Here is a 21404-nt window from a genome sequence, read left to right as displayed (position 1 = left end):
AGTGGTTGCCATACATTCTTACAGGTACAAAGGACGTCTGTGGCCATCTAGGGCAGTCCCTTCACACCTGCTGAATAAACTCAACTTCCTGTTATAATCTCTAAAATCCAAACTCCCCAGGGCAGCACAACTCCTCTGACCTCGTTTTAGAGATAAGGAAGCCCCTCCTGTCACACACCGAGACACCTGGGTTTAGCAGGGGAGTCCATCCATGCCGGAGCTGGGCTCAGGCCTCTTCCTGTCTAGTTCAGCTTTCCACACAAAGAGCTTCATTATTAGTACAGGCCATCAGGCATGCCTGCATTAGAGCCAAGCAAAGGCAAAGGTACTTCTAAGGTTTTGCAGCATCATTTCTAAATCTTTCAGGACTGATAAAAAGAAACCACCTTCAGAACATGCAAACTAGAGATACACCTTTGTCAGAATTCTGCAATATCAGAAGGACCACACTGCCACCACCCTGACCCTGACCTCTACTCCTGCACCTACATTATTCTCCCAGGACTTCTGAGTCTCTTTTGAACACTTGCTAAGAGAAAACTCATTATTTCTTAAAACAACTTGCCCTATTTTTAGTCAATTCTAATTGCTTTCCTGAACTAGAATTTGTCATTTTGAGATTTACAATCACATTATAAACATACATCTGCTCTTTCTTCTTCTCTTTCGTGTCCACTGTGTCGGTGCTGATGTTGATGGCTGTAAGCAGCCCGGCCATTTGAAAATGAGTGTACACTACCTAGAAAATTCAAAACAAGGTTAAATTAACAAGTTTTTTTTTTTTTAAAAAAGTAACAAAATTAATGGCTGTTTGTTTTGGGCAATGAATGTTTACTGCCTGATCGTGCCTCCACCTTCCAAATCAGATATGAGCTACCATACCCAACTTTCTAAATTTCTTTGTGAAGATGTGGATAAGAGTTCCTCAATAATGCTACATACATGAAGGGCCATCATTGTTGGTGATTGTTCCTACAAACCTTAGGTCTTTATTCTGAAAATTCTGATTGCTGCACTTAAAAAAATCAAACACATCTGGAAATCCAAAGAGCTTAACAATGAATGTTTTTAAATGCTAACATATTAAAGTATAAGCGATCACAGATGGACATTCAATTTGTTTTCAATTGGGGTGAAGAAGCAGAAACGGCTGTTGTTGACAAAATAAACCATGTTTTAACTAACAGAAAACTGCAAATTAACTATTAAGGAGAAAATTATCGCTTCAAAGATTTCTGACTGTTCCCAACATATTTCCAGTCAAAATTCTTAGTTTTAGTAACTTTTCTCAGAGGTAATATATTCTATTTTGTCAAACACAGATTAAAGTTTTGATCATTCACTTGTATTTTTACAACTCAGGGATGCTCTGCAAAAATGTCCTTCAATGATAACTGTCTTTCTCTATGATACTAAGAAATGCTCTGGGGTCAAATTCTCATTTTGAATGGGACATTTTACTCAGTACCTTAAGTCAATGCCATAAACAAGCCTGGAGCTTAAAGAAACTACTCTTAAATGTATCTCCACACAAACAACTCGCAGTGAGTGAAAACATGAGTTTATACTACTTATGCCAGCACTGCAAGATCTACTCATTTAGTGGAAAACTACATTTCCTGTCAGCCTTGTTTAAGTGGTTGCTCCTACTGTAACATAATAAAAAGGCACCTAGAAAGTTTATGTATTAATCAGACTGTCTACTACTTGAGTGAAAATGCAGATGAAGATTTTTACACACATTGGCATTAACAGTCTAGGGCACATATGTCAATCACTCAGCCCGGGTACCAGATGCTTCCCCTAATAGTAACCGTCACAATGCTGCCTCTGGCTCTCCCGCCTAGACTCCTTTTCATCAGTTTTTTATAAGACAAGTCATCTGCACTCTTCAACTCTTATAATTATTCTTTAGGAAAAAGACGGACTTAGTAACAATGGCAACCCTTAATGTTATCCCTCCTTTGATAGGAAGCCAACACTGTAGAAAAAAGCAGGGGAGATCCTCATGCTCAAACCTGTAACCCCAACACTTGGGAAAGAGACGCAGGAGGGTTGCTGTAAATTAGAGATTAGCCCAGGTTTCACAGTGAGTTCCAGACTAGAGTGAAACTCTGTCTTAAAACAGAACAAAGCCCAGATGAGAACGCTGGAGATCTTTAGGAAGTTTAGCTGAGGAAATAGAATGAACTCGGAATACCTGAAGGGAATCCACCACCGAAGAAGATGTTGAACAGGTCCTCTGGTGTTATGTCAGCTTCACAGCCTCGGTGGAAGTTGAACCTGCCATTGTTTGGTGATTACAAGCTTGCTCTTCATTGCCTGTGAGGTCATACTGTTTTCGTTTCTCTGGATTGCTTAAAACTGCATAAGCATTTCCAATCTCTAAAAAAGCAAGTAGTAGCATTGGAAAGCAATGTCTTTAGTCAGTAGAAAATTCTCCCACATTCAGCATCATCAACTCAAATATGAGTTGAAACCAACTGAGAAAAATCACAAAACAGTAACTATTTTTCAGTGTTATATGTATATTTTGCAACATCATGTTATCTCTCAATAAAGCTTTGAGTGCTAGCCAAATCTTCCCACTGCCTTGGAAACAAAGGAATTCCCATTTATCTCCCCGCACCATTGCACCATGGCCTCTAAAGCCCCATCCCCAATTCGAGTTCTCAAGCTGAGCCATTCAAGGTTGTTCAACCCACACATCACAGATGGAGGGCACATAATTTTAATCCCAGCACTTGGGAAGCTAAGGCAGGAGGATTAAAAGTCCAAGGCCACCCTTACAAACAAGACCGTTCAAAACAATGGAAGTGGTATCCATCATGTATTGAGAACCTACTATTTCTGCACTTTGCTGGTTAGTATTTCCACCTTCCAAGGCTCACTTGCTAAGTAAATTGTTTGAGGTCAAACACTGAGCATAATATGCGTATCTACTACTCCAAGCCATTTCTGATGGAAATCTCCGTCTTCGTTTTGCACACTGCCACCCATTTTATTTCTGATCAACTTATTTTCCTTACATAGGAAGCCCATGTGAGAGGAGGGACTGTCTGTGCCTGTTACAGTGCTCAAGGGTCCAGCAGAAAGTCTTACGTGCTGTTGCTGTTGTGTTTAGTTTTGTAGCTGGGTCTCACAATATAGCCCAGGCTAGCCTTGAACTATTCACTCATTTAGTTAGTACATGTGCAAAAATCAGGAATGCTTGCAGCATCTTGTTATTTAGAGAATTAAATATAAATTTTATTTTGGTGTTCAAAACTTTATAAAGGTCATTTCTACCTCACTGTCATTTTTTGCACATAAAAAGACCTTTCAATTAATTTTTACTTTGTGGTAATTATAGATTCACACACAGTTTTAAAATATGAAATAGCGATCCTCTACACCTTTTTCCTAATTTCTCCTAGTTATAATATCTTATCAATTATAGCAAAATATCCTAAATGGAGTACTGACATTAAGTCAATAAACATAGAACATTCTATAGACATCTTTCAAGTACTCTAATTCTTCACTTTGTGTGTGTGCATGGTGTGTGCTGTGGACACGTAGGCCATGGCTACAACCTGATCAAGTCGGATCTTTCTGAGCTCCTTTCTGTGGGTTCTGGGAATGGAACTTGGGTTACTGGGTTTGCATGGCAAGCACCTTCATACTAGCTGAACCATCTCACTGGCACTAAGGGGGCCTCTTTATAGCCACATCCAATTCCTGCTCATCCTGCCTCTCTTCAATCCCTGATAACTACTGAACATTGGCCATTTCTCTAATTTTATCATTTGGAGGATGTTGAAGGCCCAATTGGGGATGCATGCCTATAATGTCAGCATGTGAGAAACTGAGACAGTGGGACCATGAGTTCAAAGCCAGCCTGGGTTATATGTAAAGACTGTCACACAAATATATCTATATCTATATATGTTGTATAAATAACACAATATAAAAATAAGACTTCTTCATATAAGTGAAACTCTTTAGAACTGGCTCCTTCCAATGAGCACAGTATCCAGACAGATCCAGCTAGTTGCATGTCAGAAGTGTGTTCATTTTTAGTACTACATAGTACTCCATGGTGTAGCTATAGCACTGTTGGCTCAACTCCCCGTCCCCTCAATGACAGCTGGGCTCTTTCTAGTTTGGGCTATTACACTAAAGCTCCTATATGCCTTTACTACAGGCTTATGGATAGATGTAAATATTCAATGCTCTGGGATAAACGCCAGGAGTGCATTGCTCAATTGTATGATAGCTTAGAATTAGTTTTTTGATCAACTTCCAAAGCTGTTCTGCAAAATGATTCTCATTTTACTTCTCCTCAGCAATGCATGAATAATCCATTCTCTGTACCCAGAGCCTTTAAAGGGAGCCAGTGCACTTTTCCGTGAGAGCCATTATGATAGGTGCACAGCACTACCGGATATTGGCTTCACTCTGCATTTCTCTAGTGGCTAATGATGCTGAAATCTTTTCATGGGCCTTTGCCATGTGCAAGTCATCTTCAGCAACATGTCACTCCGCACGCGTGTGCGTGTGCACGTGTGTGTGTGTGTGTGTGTGTGTGTGCACGTGTGTGTGTGTGTGTGTGTGTGTGTGTGTGTGTGTGTTGTGTGGCACATGGATGGATGGATCTGTGCATGTGCAAGCATCTGTGTCTGCATCTGTGTAAAGGCCAGACGATAACCTTTGGGCGTTGTTTCTCAGCTACAGTCCATCTTAGATTCTGAGATAGTCTCCCTGACCTGAGCTCCCATGTAAGCTGGACTCAACACCAGTAGGCATAGGGACCCAGCAGGGATTCTGAGAGTGTGCTGCCATCCATGCTTAACATGGGCGCCAGGGATCTAACTCAGGGCACTTACTGAGTCCCCTCCCCAGCCCCTTCACAACTTTTTAAATAATTTTAAAAGCTTTTATTAGCATCCATTAACTATAAATAATAATGGGTTTCACTGTGACATTTCCATATGTGTAAACATAATGTATTTTGATCACATCCATCCCCATTAGCCACCCACTCCCTCTTGTCCCACCCACCCCCTCTTGTCCCCACCCACCCCCTCTTGTCCCCACCCACTTCCTCTTGTCCCTACCCACTTCCTCTTGTCCCCACCCACTCCCACTAATCCTTTTTTCTTCCCAACTGGTCCCATTTCTACTTTTATGTCTTAAATTTTTTAAACTTATTTTGTTGTGTGTGTGTGTGCGTGTGCGTGTGCGTGTGATGTGCACACATGGAAGTCAGAGGACAACTCTGTATCTCAATCTCCAGAAGGTTAACTGTGATGTCTCTGCTGTAGATTTCTTTTGCTTTAACTGCTTAGGGATCATTCAGTTTCTCATGTATAAAACCTTGCATTTTTTGGTCAAGTTTGAGAAGTCTCCAAACTTTGATTGTTAGCACTTTCAGCCCTGTCTCTCCCATTCTCAGAGCCCCGCTGACTTGAGTATTAGATCTTCTGTTACAGCTTCATGTTCTTTGAGGCCTCTTCTTCAGCTCTCCATCACATTCTCTATCACATTCTGTTTTACAGTTCGTCCATTCTTTACCCATTCTGCCTTTTCTTTCCTTCATTCATTAGGAGGCATTTCAGATCATTACTTTTGATAATGAATTTCCACTTTGTTCAGATTCTGTATTTCTTTCCTGATCTTGTTTGTTTTTAGCTCACTTACAAGCCTTCTTCAGAACATCTGTATCATTGCTACAGTAACATCTTAGCTAAGCAGCTCTGACTTTTCTGTCCTCTCCATGTGGGTGTCTAACAGACTGAGTTTCAAAGTTCCATGGGAGTCCTGGTTCTTGGAACAAGAGATTTCCAAGTGCACTGCTGTTGTTTGTCTATTGTGAGGCTCTGAGTCTTGAACATCACACTTTAACTTCTTCCAGTGGTGAGGGGACACTACCTCACTGCTTTCAGGCAGGAAAAACATCCAGGTCCCTTCCCCCTCAGACTCTGAGGACGTGAGGTGAGTGCAGCTGGAGAGTCTCTCTCCAGTTCCGGCCAAGCCCCCACAGTCCCACAGCCCACTTATAAAATGATCACTCAGACACTTATATTACTTATAAACTGTATGGCCATGGCAGGCTTCTTGCTATCTAGTTCTTCTACCTTAAATTAACCCATTTCTATTCATCTATACCTTGCCACGTGGCTTGTGGCTTACTGGTATCTTACATCTTGTTTCTCATCACAGCAGCTGGCAGTGTCTCTCTGCCTCAGCCTTCCACTTCCCAGAATTCTCCTCCCTCTTTGTCCCACCTATACTTCCTGCCTGGCTACTGGCCAATCAGCGTTTTATTTATTAATCAATCATCCACAGTAGGTGAGGGTGTGGGGAGCTCCTCACTAATACTGGGAAGACATGGGGTCTCCAGACTCATATTAGGACTATAGTTATCTCCTGACTAGAAAGAAAAGGGTGCCTCATGGCTGCTTTCCATGGGGTTTTACTGACACCATGAGCTTTGGTCCTTCTGGATGGTGGTCACCATGCCATCTCTAATTCCCCTTGTGATGGTGAACCTAAACTGCCAATGTGATTGGACTGAAAACTGCCTAGGGGACTGGTAAAGCACACCAATGTCTGTGCTGACCTTCCACAACTACATGAAGGCTCTGACTGAATGCATAGATTAGCCTCTGACGGAGTCACGCGTTGATACTATTGGTAGGTGCTGAGGTAGGAGGTGGGGCCCCATGTGAGTCATGCCTTGGAGCTGTATCTTATCCTGGCTTCCTACCTCTTTTCTTTGCTTTCTAGCTACCGTTATGTGAGCAGCCTTGGCATGCCATGCACTTTCCCTTCACGACAGACTCTACACACTTCTTAAGCCATATACGCCAATAAATCTTGCCTCCCCTTAAGTTATTTGGTCAAGCTTGTGTGAAAGTAACTAATACGCCACTCCAGTGGGAAGGAGGACGGCTGTTCACCTCTAGAGAAGCAGGGGTGCGGCCCCCACATCACCCCACTGACACTGCGGAAGGGTGGGAAAGGTAAAAGAGACTGTGCAGCATGAATGGAAACTGAGGCTGGAGAGGAGGTGCAGCAGTGAAGAGCACTTGTTCTTACAGAGGACCTGGGCTCAGTTCCCAGCACCCACACGGTAGCTCACAACCATCTCTAAGTGAGTTCCAGGGATCTGATGAGGACACCAGGCACGTACGTGGTGCACATACATACACAAAGGCAAAACACTTACACGTAATAAATAAATAGTTAAAAAAAAAAAAAGGAAGGAAGGGAGGGAGGGAGGGAGCAAGAGAGGAAGGAAGGAAAGTGAAGCCCTCAACTCCTCCTCTGTCACTGTCCCTTAAGAGGATTAGAACATCTGTTACCTCATGGAAAGGGCGGTGGTCTAGTATGGGTCACTGTGCGGCCAGTTTCTTCTGTAGTATTTGAACACTATGGAACAGTTATTACTCTTTTTCCTTCCGTATTTCTCGGTGTTTGGGGGTTGCTAAGTCCCCCATCACTAATCTGGACTATGTAAGGACAGATCTACCAGACACTCAGGTGTCCCCGCCACACTGCTCCCAAGTCCCGAGTACTGTGTTCCCAGATCTTCTCACCACCTTTCAGTCTTCCTATGCCCACTTGACCTGTTCATTGTATAACGTTCAAGCTTGTCATCTGCCTCATGTGAGGAATAAAAACATAATTATCTACTCTATCCAAAAGGCCACTGGTGTTTACACTACTCTGCCTCATTCTCACATCCAAGCCTTTACCCTGCCTCTCTTCTCTAACCATAAAAATCAAACAGTTCTCACCTACAACATGAATGATTCTCCAATGACTCTCATCCTAACGATTCTTCCTTTTTCATCTTCTTTTCTCTTTTATGGTACTGGGGATAGATTACTCATAAATGCTAGCTAGGTACTGAACAATTAGCTCTATACCCCGTTCTTTAACAATATAAAGGGGGTGGGGGCTCTCAATAAGTTACTCAAGCTGCCTTGGACGCATTCTGCATTCTGCAGACCCCCCTGCCTTAGTCTCTCAAGGACCTGTGATCACAGTTTTCACAACAGGCCCAGCATTGTTCGTCTTTCTGACTTTTCCTCAGTCATCCTTTTCTGTTTGGGTATTTAATTACTGTCAGTCTCCTGGGAGAAATGGAATAAGTCAATCTCTCTAAGTTTCCATTTTCTCCTTTATGAAACAAGGATGATGCTAGCCCCATGATTATTTCACTTCGTGGGAGAAGACGTGGTTAAGACAGGCCTCGTGTGACCTAGGCCGGCCCGTGTGTGTCTGAGGGTGACCTTGAATTCCTGACCCTCTTGTCTCTATCACCCAAGTGCTGATATTATAGATATGCGGCATGAAGTATGGTCTCACAAAAATTTTAATGAACATTAAATGAAAACAAAAAGGAAAAAAAAAACAGAAATGAAAAACAACAAAATGCTTGCCAGATCTTAGGCTTCACTACGCTGCGAATGTTCTGTGTGAAGCAAATCTCCCTTTTATGAGTTACAAATTCTGTGGGGATGAGAGGACCTCAAATCCCTCACTTAAGATAAGAAAAAGTCCCAAAGGTAGAACTAACTTCTTCGTTCTGAAAGACTTGCTCTTGAGTCTACAATGTTAATATTAAACTACCAAACCTAGCACTAGTCAGAGCACATGATCATAATTATTTATGAAACAAACAGCTAATGCCCTCTGCTATGACACTCATATATATGCTGACGATGTAACAGTGCATTCAAATAATCTCTGACATACCTCTGTCTTTGAAGATAATCTGCACTCGGTTGGTGGGGTTGTGTTGTGTTGTGTTTTGCTTGTTTGTCGGTGACAGCGGATAATGAACTAAAGGCTTTGTGAATGAGAGACAAGCACCACTGAGCTACCCCCGACTCAAGTCCGGCTATGCTTTAATGGTATTCATGTCAGAGAGAACAGAGGGAATCCCTGGCGCTAGAATAGTCTGTAAAAACACGTTTAGGTGTGTTGTGAAAGCTCTCCTGCACAGTAAATATTTCTCTGCTTTGGTAAACTGAACAAGTTTCGTGGAAAAACAAAAGAGCCACATTTAGTCTACTGTCCTTAGGAGCATTTGTTTGCCTTACAAAAACACAAATGTAACATTTAACTTAAGTCCCTAATCTAAACATATTTATTTTTCTATTCATGAGGAAAATCAAATGCAAATGATTTCCACTTGCTAAAAAAAAGTCTCAATGTGATCAAACTCTACTTTAGTTTTCATTTAGAAGACCGAGGTGGAGGCCAGTGAGATGGCTCAGCACGTAAAGGCATCTGCCACAATCCCAGGACTCACATGGTGCAAGGAGGGAATCCATTGCTGAAAACCGTCCTCTGATATCCACATACTAATGTGAGCACACTTGAACACATGTGCAGGCATGTGGGTGCAAACACACACACACACACACACACACAAATAAATAAATAAATGGAGATTTTTTTTTTTACAAAGAAGAAAACAATAAAACATTGCCTCTGCTTAGGAGAAACAGTGTGATATCTCCAAACGGGAGACTGGTGAAGAATACAATCAGATATTCAGGAAGTGCACAGGAATGAAGCCTGCCATGGCTGCAAGCCAGCTAATTCCATTTGCTCACTGAAAATCTGTGGGTGACAGTTTGGAGTTTCTGTCACTCCCAATCCTGATCTTGCCTGAGCTAGTGAGTTGGCGTCCTGATGTATAGATAACCCCATATACTGGCTAAGTGAGCCTCTCCCTGGAGAGCATCATCTCCCAGCATGCTGATCAGTCAGTATCATTTCTCTTTACAAAGCAGGGCATTAACCCATGAATATATAACATTCAACCTTTAAAACCATTGTTGAGACCCCACTGAGTGCATGGCTGGCTTTGGCTGGGACATTGGTGCTGTGGGCTGCTTCAAAAGGGCCACGGCAACTACTGCAATACAAGCACCTATACTCTTAGTGTTTTTATAAGACCAATAATGCTCACATGACCTTGACGCACAAGTGGGAGAAACCAGTTTAACATCCTTCAGGGTTTTGAGGGTGTGTGTGCGCGCGTGTGTGCGCGCGCGCGTGCGTTCGTGCGTGTGTATGCATGTGCGTGTGTGTGTGTGTGTGTGTGTGTGTGTGTGTGTGTGACTAGAGACCAAATACAAGGCCTTGTGCACACGAGGCAAACATTCTACCACCCTGCTACAGCACCACAGCGACAGACAGCCTAATGCTCTTTTTTGTTTGTTTTAAAGTTACTTTTATTTTACGTGTCTAAGTGTCTTGCCTGCATGTATCTGCGCACCTTGTGCATGACTGGTGCTCACAGGAGCCAGAAGAGGGCGACAGGTACCATAAGACTGAAGTTATAGACGGCATATGGGTTATGAACCATCATACAAGATCTAGGACTCGAACCTGGGTCTTTTGGAAGAGTAGCCAGTGCTCTTAACCACTAAGCCATTTCTCCATGTTTGTTTATTATTCTTTCTTTCTTTTTTAATTTTTGTATTTTTTTTTTTTTGAGACAGGGTTTCTCTGTGGAGTCCTGCCTGTCTTGGATCTTGCTCTGTAGACCAGGGTGGCCTCGAACTCACAGAAATCTACCTGCCACTGCCTGCTGAGTGCTGAGATTAAAGGCATGTGCCACCACCACTTGGCTTATTTGTTATTTTTGACATAGTTTCTCATGTAGCTCTGACTGACCTTGAACTCACTATGTAACCAAGGAGACCCTGAATTCCTGTTCCTGTTTCACCTGCTTCTACCTCCCGAGTGCTGGGATTCTAGGTGTGCACTACCACGCCTGGTGCCAAGCCTAACATTCTTAGCATCAGGAAGAATCACTACTGCTTACTTTCCTGTGTGTGAGTATTTTGCCTGGGTGCTGGTACCGCATGGGTGCAGTGCCTGTGAGGACCACAAGAGGGTGTCAGATCCTCTAGAACTGGAGTTACAGGTAGTAATTCCACCTAGGTCCTCTGGAAGAGCATCATTCTTGAACCACAGCACCATCTCTCCAGTTCAGGAAGGATTATTAACAACACCAGGTGACGGCAAACATTTGGATCACACAAATATTCCTAACTCTTTTGAAACAGAAAGTCTGTTGTAATTGTATTAAATTGGTCCTGACACTTTTATACACCTGTAGAATGCGTGCTGAGTGCTGACACTCCCCGGCCTCTGGATGCTCCTCCTCTGGAAAGTCTACACTGTATCTCTCTTGTGTGTGAAGCACTGAGTTTAAGGAGGGCCACCTGTGTGGTCATGGGGTTGGAACTAACCACCAGAGTCTGGTGAGCTCATGAGACCACAAGAAAATGTTTAAATGAAACCATTTTAACTCATAATGTTGAACTGTTAAAATACAGTTTCCTATCACTTCTTTTTTTTTTAACTTTTTATTTCCTTTATTTCTGTGTGTGTGCAGCTCATAGGACGGCCTGTGGGAATCAGTTCTCTCCTTCCACCACATGAGTCCCGGACTCACACACAGGCTGCCAGGCTTGGTGGCAGTGCCTTTACCTGCTGGGTGCGCTGGCTCGCCCCCAGTTCACCACACTTTCAACACGCCACTGTTAAGGAAACTCCGCTGTGCTTTTCCACAAGCACAGCTTTGGCAATGCTTTCCTTGGAGTACATTACCAATTCCCAAATGCATGTCCTTGGCAACTTCTTTCAACAAATAAAACTGTTCTGTAAACAAATACCCTCCCTCCCCTCCCCACCTCTCTCTCCGGCTATGATGGGAAAAGAAAGACAATTTTATAGTGCATAGCTCTGCTGACCTGGAAATTGCTACGTAGAACAGGCTGGCCTCAAACTTGTGATCCTCCTGAAAGCTGGGGTTTATAAGCATGCTCCACAATGCCTGGATTGTAAACAATTTTAAGTTTTTTTTTTCCCCCAGAGCTGAGGACTGAACCCAGGGCCTTGCGCTTGCTAGGCAAGCGCTCTACCACTGAGCTAAATCCCCAAGAGCAGTTGGGTTTTTTTTGCTTTCTTTTTCAAGACAGGGTTTCTCTGTAGATTTGTTGCCTGTCCTGGATCTCACTCTGTAGACGAGGTTGGCCTTGAACTCATAGAGATCTGCCTGCCTCTGCCTCCCAAGTGCTGGGATTAAAGGCGTGCGCCACCACCGCCCAGCAATGGTATTTTTTTTATGAAGGACCAATCAAGTCTTCTTTTTTGGAACATTTAAAACACAAGTACTCCCTTTGTTCCATTCTAAGACCCCAGCATGCTACTGAAACCACCAAAACACTGGCTCTATGAATATCAAGTTCACAAGACTCAACAATCACCAAGTTACATGTTTCACTATGGATAACGCATTAACGGCTACAATGAAACCATAACAAACCATGAAATTATTGCTATTGTTCATTTATTTAATAATAAGGCCAAGGCACGGGAGTCCTACTGCCAGCAACTCTATCTGCCAGCAAGAAGCCACAGAGTGCTTCCCTGGAAAGGTAAAGTTAAAGGAAGGATGTGCAAACAGGAGGAGGGAAGGGTAATGGAGAGAAGAGATAGTCATGTCTCTTTCATTACAACATGCAAAGTAGAAAATTACAAAATCAGTTACCTAATATTTATTCACATTTTATATAACACTTACTAAACTCACCAAAACTTAGAGATAAGAAATCAATTTTGAAGAAACAAAAGGAATCATATTACTAGAAACGCACACAAAGAATGGAGAATTGTGCTGTGCCTGGCTGTGCATGCCTGTGACCTCAGCACTCAGAGGCAAAGCAGGAAGACTGTTAAATTCAAGGCCAACCTGAGTTGCACAGCAAGATCCGAGCTCATAAACCCCAGGGCTGGAGATGCATCTCAGCAGCTGAATGCTTGTCTAATATGTACATGGCCCTGAGTTTAAACTCTAGCATCCTAAAACCTGACCAGGTGTCATAGAAATATAAAAACATTCCTAGATATACCAACATCCCTAGAACAGACTGTCTAGGAAATCCTGGTTCTAGACCGTGTCCAGGAAAAACTCATTAAAACTGTCACTTCCAGTTGACTTGGAGCCAGATGTCAGCACTGGAAGTGAATGCACACCATCAATCTACCTCCTCAAACTAAACTACAAGGCACGCATGCTACAAAGAAAAGTTACTTAGCATTGCAAATACCAGCCATTCTGCATTGACTTGGCTGGGAGTGGAAGCTAGTACTAAAGTTCCAAAGGATTGTAGACATCCCTAAGTTGGTTTCTAAATGCACCAGAAGAAAAGCAGAATCCCACATTGTGAAACACTGTAAGTGCAGTCTAGAAAAGACCTTAGTGAAGCTTTACAAGTTACTTTACTTTTGAAAGCATCCGTGGCTCCAGGGGCGTGATTTTTGTCTGGATGAAACTTCAAAGCAAGCTTCCTATAAGCTTTTTTCAAATCTTCATCACCAGCATCTTTTGTAACTCCAAGAACTTCATAGTAATTTTTACACTTGTTTATGCTGTGGACAAGAAAGGGTATGATATAAATTTCAAGCAAGAGCATGATGTCACTCTCTATTAGAATGGTATAAGGAATATCTGTTGGTGTGATGACCTATCGAGGCTGTTTGTGCCATTCTCTTTGGTAAACAGACAATTCCTCCAGCCATGAGAATGTCCATATCATAGTTTATCGAAGCTCCAGAAGTATAGCCCATGGTGAGTGCAGGTGAAGGGCAGTGCACTCACTGTAACTAGAGTGGAAGAGACTCTCGACAGCACGTCACAGCTAAGGAGTAAACACGGTAAGAAGTCTTAGCGCACAGTGCAGATCTAGCCAAGCACAGGAGCAAAGCTACGCGGTCTCCCATCCGAAGCCAAGCCAAGCTAACTCCACACCATGGCTACCGAGATTTTACATGAGTTACTCTAAAACAGACCCAGGGTCCTGTGTTAATAAATCATTCAAAATTAATAACGGGGATTAAAGAAGACATGCTACATCCAATTTTCATCAGTCTATTCCTAGAGATTACTTAATGTACTTTGTCTTTACAAAGGTTTATACACTGAAGTCTGGAGTGTTGAAAACCATCAGGAAAGCGGAGAAATACTGAAGGGAATGGAGAACACTGAAAACTCTAGGATGACAACATCCAATAACCAAATTACCTGACATCCCCAAAGCCAAGGCAGATGTAAGGGACGGGAGCGGAGCTCAGTGGCAGAGAGCACACAGCATGCATGGGTGAGGCTCTGGGCTCGTTTTTTAGGAAACGTGCATTTCTTTGTACAATATTTTATAACCTTAGTTGTGTTCCATATTCTGTGTCTTGAGAGCATGACCACAGATAAGCTAACTGGGAGAGCTAGTCACTAGGGGCAAAACTGGTAAGAGATGGGGGAGAAAAGGGAAAGAGCGGGGAGGGGGGAGCCCAAGAAGAAAAAACCTCACAGACCAATTCAAAAAGAACTGAGCCAGGTTTTTACCATCACAGTGGTTGGTACTCAACAGGCACCTTGTCTCTCCCTTTCTAATGAAAGTACCCATGATGCAGTGTGTACATGAGAGGAAACAGGAAAAGGGTACAGTTACAGAAATTGGTTTCCTTGGAGATGATCACCAAGGACAGCAGCAGCTGTGGCATGGAGCTGGCCTTAGTCTAGGAGACACCCTACATGTGCCGTGGCAAGCTCATTGGAGCCTACAAGATTGTAAGTCCCAGAAGCCTGACTCTGAACTTTACAGTGTGGGAGGGACTTTGGTTTTGCTTTGATCTGATTTTGACTGTGCCTCGATTCTTTCCTTTTGGAATAAGAAAAGTAATGAACTTATTTTTTTTATTTTATAGGAGCCCACGGTTGACAGAATTTGAACTTTTTTTTTTTTTTTTTTTTGGTTTTTTGAGACAGGGTTTCTCTGTGTAGCTTTGCGCCTTTCCTGGAACTCACTTGGTAGCCCAGGCTGGCCTCGAACTCACAGAGATCCGCCTGGCTCTGCCTCCCGAGTGCTGGGATTAAAGGCGTGCGCCACCACCACCCGGCCAGAATTTGAACTTTTATAGACACTTTGGATATTTTATTTTTTGAGATAGGGTCTCTCTATGTAGGCCTGGTTTCCTGGAACTCTCTATGTAGACCAGGCTAGCCTCAAACTTACAGAGATCTGCCTGCCCCTGTTTCCAGAGTGCTAAGATTAAAGGCATTCAGCACTATGCCTGGCTGATTTTGGACATTTTAAAGAGACTGAATTTTTTTAAAAATATTTATTTATTTATTATGTATACAGCATGTATGACTGCAGGCCAGAAGAGGGCACCAGATCTCATTACAGATGGTTGTAAGCCACCATGTGGTTGCTGGGAATTGAACTCAGGACCTCTGGAAAAGCAGTCAGTGCTCTTAACCTCTGAGTCATCTCTCCAGCCCCGAGACTGAATTTTTAAGGCTTGAATTTTTAAAGATTTTGAGACACTTAAAGCTTGGAATGTGTTTTATGTTGTGATATTGATATTAATGATATCTTGGGGACAATAAGAAAAGTTATGGCTTCACAGTGATGTGTTTGTGCATTAGGTTGAAAAAGGGTCAATTGTGCTGGATAGTTTTATATCAACTTGACACAAGCTACAGTCATTTCAGAAGAGGGAACCTCAACCAAGACAATGTCCCCATCAGATCGGCCTGTGGGCAAGCCCGTGGTACATTTTCTTGATTGATGACTGGTGGGGAGGACTCAGCTCACCATGGGTGGTGCCATCCCTAGGCTGGTGGTCCTGGGTTCTATAAGAAAGCAAGCTGAGCAAGCCATGAGGAGCAAGCCAGTAAGAAGCATTCCTCCAGGCTTCTGCATCAAGTTCCTGTCTCCAAGTTCCTATCCTAAGGTCCCTGGACGATGGACTAAAAGCTCTAAGGTAAAATAAAACCTCTCCTCTGCAGGTTGCTTTTTGTCGTGGTCTTTATCATAGCAACAGAAGCCCTAACTAAGGCCACAGTGTTAGGATTCTGCCGCCACTCCAGCTGTATGACTGCATATGCGCAGTTCAGGAGCTAAGCAAGAGGTCTTGCATCTTACGTCATCCACGTGCTTTGTGATTGCCCATTGTGTGCAAGGCAGTCACACAATCAGCGCATGTGTGGCGTAGCTCTGTAAGCCTATCTGCACATGTGTATGGGAATCCTTAAAAAGCCAAACACAGACTCCTCCTCTCTCCTCTCTGTTCTCTCCTCCTCTCTCTCTCTCTCTCTCTCTCTCTCTCTCTCTCTCTCTCTCTCTCTCTCTCTCTCTCTCTCTGCTTTCTGCATGAGCTTCCCCCAACCCCAATAAAGCTGATACTGGGTTTTATCGTGGCTCGTGCCTCATGATCTTACTGCATGGTAACCAGCACCGCTTATCATTTTTAAAGCAACAAACAGTCTAAATGAAGTCCTTTGGAGAGCATCCACTATGTACCAGGTGCAGTCCATGACGACTACAGGTGAAGACAGGGATTGGCTGCACATTGTCACTCTAGTTTGCTTTCTGCTGCGGGACCAAAGGGAACCTGAGGAGGAAAGGGTTCATCTTGGCTTACACTTCCAGGTAAGTCTGTTACAGAGGGAAACCCTGCACTGGAGCAGGAACTGAAGCGGAGACCACACAGGAACACTGCTTATGAGCTCACTCACCCTGGCTTACTCATCATCAGCCAGCTTTCATAATATAACCTAAGACCACCAGCCCAGGGGTGGCACTGCCCCTCGAAGGCTGGTGTCTTAGGTAGAATAACTATTGCTGTGATGAAACACCATGACCAAAAGAAAGTTGGGGAGGAAAGGGTTTATTTCACTCACAGTTCGTTTAACAGTTCATCATCAAAAGCAGTGAGGGCAGGAACTCATGCAGGGCAGGAACCTGGAGGCAGGAACTGATGCAGAGGCCATGGAGGGGGCTGCTTACTGCCTTGTTCCTCGTGACTTGCTCAGCCCGCTTTCTTAGAGAACCCAGGACCATCAGTCCAGTGATGGCCCCACCCACCATGGGCTGGACTCTCCCATCAGTCACTAGTTTTTAAAATGGATTTTATGGATGCATTTTCTCAAATGAGATTCTTTCCTTTTAGATCACTCTAGCTTGTGTCAATCTGGCATAAAACTAACCAGTACAATAGGTTCTCCCACACCAATGAACAGTCAAGATGATTCCCACAGATATGGCCACAGGCCAATCTTATCTGGGCAAACCCTCCATTGTGATTCCTTCTTTCTTTTCGGTTGTGTCAAGCTGGCCATACAACTAGCCAGGACAATTACACACTTCAAGTAGTGCTCCATCATATACTCTTTACCATATGTGGTGGTCTGAACAGAAATGCTCCATATAGGCTCATATATTTGAATGCTGGGTCATTAGGGAAAAGTGCTACTTGACAGGGATTAGGAGGTGTGGCTTTGTTGGAGTGGGTGTGGCCTTGTTGGTAGAAGTATATTACTGGGGGTGGGCTTTGGGTGTCAAATGCTCCAGTCAGGCCCAGAGTCTTGCTTCCTGCTGCCTGCAGATCTGGATGTAGAACTCTCAGCTCCTTCTCCAGCACCATGTCTGCCTGCCTGCTGAAAGTTTCCCACTATGAAAACATTGGACTAAACCTTTGAAACTGTAAGCCAGCCCCAATTAAATGCTTTCTTTTAAAAGAGTTGCTGTGGTCATGGTGTCTCTTCATAGCAACAGAACAATGATTAAGACACCCTACTTTCTCACATCACAGCTTTTTCATCAGCTATGTGTTATTTTTCTTGTTAATGTGGTCAAATGCCTGACTACAGCAGCTTAGAAAGCAATTTTGACTCACACTGGTGGGGAAGCCTGTCACAGCAGGGAAGATGCGGAGCCTAACCACACTGAAGAGCAGAGGGCAATGACTGCTCACTGCTCAGCCTCCTCCTTCTTATGCAGTCCAGCCTGGGGAAGGGTACTGCCCAGACAGAGAGGATCTGCCCACCGCAATTAACCTACTCTAGAAAATCCCTCACAGATGTGCCCAGATGAGTCTGTCTCCAGGGTGATTCTAGGTCCTGTAAAGTTGCTAGCTGAAATAAGCGTTTGCCATGTGTTTAGTTCATTCTTTTCTGAAAGAGTCAAACTTTCTGTGTCCTTAATAATAAAACAAACATTTAAAAAGAAGCTTCAAAGGACAGGTCATTTACACACATGTGCATTCTCCCCCGTGCTGTTTTGGAACTCTGCCAGCAAGAAAAGCACACATAGATGCACACCACCCACTGGACCAGAAACATAAACCAAAGTAAATCTCCTTTCTGAACAACTTTAAAAGACAGGGGTCCCTGTCACCTACCTGGGAAGAAAATATTATAAAGGGAGGCCCACTAGACCTGCCTCGTCCACTGTTGATGCCTCCTTTGGTGGATTGGAAATATAGTGGCTGGAGAGGAAAGTCATTTTTTAATTCCCGCTCTCTTTTTAAATGTGTTATAGATGTTCATTTCAATTGATTCCAGTGGCTGGGGATATACCTCAGTTGGTAGAGTGCTTGCCTAACATGCATGAAGCCCTGGGTTCAGTCTCCAGCATGGCATAAACTGGGCATGGTGGCAAACACCTATGACCCCGGCATTCAGGAGGCAGAGACAGATCAGGAAATCAGGGTCATCTTCAGCTGCAGAGAGTTCTAAACCAGCCTGAGCTATGTGAGACCTTGTCTCAAATAAATAAACAGGCCCCACAACTAACTGGTGTTTAGGGAAACACTTCTGGGTCAAGGCACCGTTCCTTTGATGTGTCTAACAACTGTAATTCCTCTTCCTCTAATTTAAAGAACTGAAACTGAACGGACCAGGCACTATAGTCTGGCACTTGCAATCCCAGCACTCTGCAGGGAGGCTGAAGCAGAAGGAACATGAGTGCAAGATCAGTCTAGGCTATCCAGCATGAGCTGGTCTAAACAAACAAACAAACAAACAAACAAACAAACGGGCAGAGGAAGACAGCGGAGACTGAAGCCTACACCAAATCTGAATTCCGGTCTCTGTTATTCAAGTAAGACAGAGCTGAACAGCAGTGGCAGGCACTGACTATCACTGCCTGCTAGATTGCACACTGACTGGACATGTTAAAATACAAAATGGTTTTACAATGATGTATTAAAAACTTCAAATGAAATTCACTTTCCTCTATTTTTAAAACCTATTTCAACTCAAAGACCCAGAGCCTAGCTGCACAGGCTGCTTGCTCGCTTGCGAAGTTACACAATTTTTCTTCAGTCTTACTGTAACTCTGCCCTTACGCAATGGGTGCAGCATCATTGCGTGGCTTCTCCCCACTGAGCCAAACTGTTACTGAGCAACTTGTTTGCATAATCATCTTCTCTATCAAGACAGTGCACTTTCCTGAGGAAAATCCCTTGTGTATAAATAAAACCAAACACAAAATGACAAGGTACAAGTTCTGGCCTCTAATCTGCTGCCTCACTAGAGCCACATTTATGAAGTCTACTATGAATATATATTTATATATACTCTACAACCAGGCAACTTACATACAAGGGACTGACTGAAACATTTCAAATAACTTAGGGATTTCACTTAAAAGAATGTTCCATAATTGGTCCCAGAAGGGGACTTTATATATACAATTTATATTATATAGATAGATATGATTACATTATATAGAATTTAAAGGATGCAGTAGAGTTACTGGTTTAGAGAATCAGTCTATAATGCAGGAGATAATGCTTCTACAGTAATCCATCTGTCCATAAGGAACTGTGACCGTAAATAGCTGGACCCTCAGTCAATGCTAAATCTGCATTCATTCTATCCCATCTGCGCAGGGCCCACACTGGTACTAGTCTCCTCAAGCTTTCAACTTCACCAACAGCTTTCCTCCAATCTCACAGCCCTGACGGAAGCGCCAGACAGAAGGCCCTCGAGTCTCCACCTGCCCCGCTCTGATAGCATCTCTGCTCGCACACCTCTCTCAGTGCTCACTCCTTCATCCTCAAGACATCCGTCCCAAAGGCACGTCCTTTGGCCTTGGAGAGAACAAAAACAAATACACATGCATGCACACAGGCACACTCACACCAGTGCTCATCTATTCCTTTAAGTTCCTCTTGTGTGTGTTCTCACACGTGTTCTCTCTCTGTGTTCTGTCTGTCTGTCTGACAACACACACACACACACACACACACACACACACACACACACACACACACTCCAAGGTAGGGGAGAGGAAATATAGATTTAAAAAAAAACAACAAAAAACCACCAAATCAGGAATAATATTTTCCGAAATTGACAATTGTTGTTGTTTGTTGGTGACCCTTCTAAGCAGATAGGTGATTCTATTCTAGGAGAGGGGGCTCAGAAAAAACACATACAATATAATTAAATTTGTAATCAGAAAAGTCATGGAGGAGCTGAAGAGATGCCTTAGCGGTTAAAAGTACTTGCTGCTCCTCCAGAGGACCTAGGTTCCGTTCCAAGCACTAACAACCTCCTGTAACTTCAGTTCCTGGGGATCAGACACTTTTCTGGCCTCAGGCACCAGGCATGTTTGTAATGTACATGTACACATACAAGCCAAAGAGAAAGGATTTATGGAGAATGTTCTTCTAGTATAATGTAATGCCTGCAGGAAAACACAACTTGTTTTAGGATCTAGTTTCCAGCATACTGTTTCCTTATAGCTTGTCCCCAGAAGAATCCCAAAAGAGTCTCTCACTCACTCTTTCAGTCAAATTTGGCAAGTGCAGCACTATGAAGTGGTCAGTGACTTCACTTATGCCTTTGAAATGCTTGTGACCATCCACACCAGTCAAATGTCCTCCTTCACGGCTTTACCCTGACTAGGGAATAGGTTTTCCTCGTAGTGAATTCACCCACTCTGCTGCTTCAACTATGCTTTCTTACATGAGTTCCCAATACCATGGAACCACTCGCCCTGAGAGCTCTGATACATCATCTTCAGAGCCCATCGCTTGTAAACTCCAGCTGCCCAGAAGAGCAACATCAGCACACTTTCCTTAACATCCAGCAGAAAAACAAAACAATCTATTCTGAAGTATTTCATACCTAAAAGCTTAGCTTTTTTTTTTTTTTTTTCAAGAAAACCCTTTTTTTATTTATAAAATTAGTAACACTGTATTTCTAAAACCAAGTCTCTGGCTGTTCAGCCCCAGCCAACTCTGCTGCACGCAGGAGTGTGTGGAGAGGCTCGGAAGGCAGAGGGAATCACTGAGGGGGACAGAGGGGCACTGTGGTGTCTGTACACAGGGGCAGCCTTGCAATGAAAGGGGAAAAAGTGTTTCCTAGGAAACGTGCCCATTTCCGGCTATACATCACAGCAAAGCAACTCATTCTTTGAAATGTCTTTCACTACTATACACACAATGCACAGAATCACCGCTGGCATCATTAGTTTACAGTTGTGGCTTATCGTTGATTTGGAAGAGTGAAACCTTCCAGAGAGTTGGCTTCT

General features: G+C 43.4%; 1 protein-coding gene across 1 annotated transcript in view; it reads right to left on the bottom strand.

Annotated features, from left to right (window-relative positions):
• Dnajb14 (DnaJ heat shock protein family (Hsp40) member B14) overlaps window positions 1-21404 on the bottom strand; it is a 42443-nt gene that overhangs the window by 5394 nt on the left and 15645 nt on the right. Inside the window, 4 exon segments of the mRNA XM_028857542.2 lie at window positions 645-739; window positions 2201-2293; window positions 2296-2385; window positions 13304-13449. Coding sequence (XP_028713375.1) covers window positions 645-739; window positions 2201-2293; window positions 2296-2385; window positions 13304-13449 — 424 coding nt within the window.

Source organism: Peromyscus leucopus, chromosome 6, assembly GCF_004664715.2.
Source record: "Peromyscus leucopus breed LL Stock chromosome 6, UCI_PerLeu_2.1, whole genome shotgun sequence".
Classification (NCBI taxonomy): domain Eukaryota; kingdom Metazoa; phylum Chordata; class Mammalia; order Rodentia; family Cricetidae; genus Peromyscus; species Peromyscus leucopus.
The sequence above is the reverse complement of the archived record's forward strand: the minus strand, read 5'-3'. Positions and strand labels throughout refer to the sequence as shown.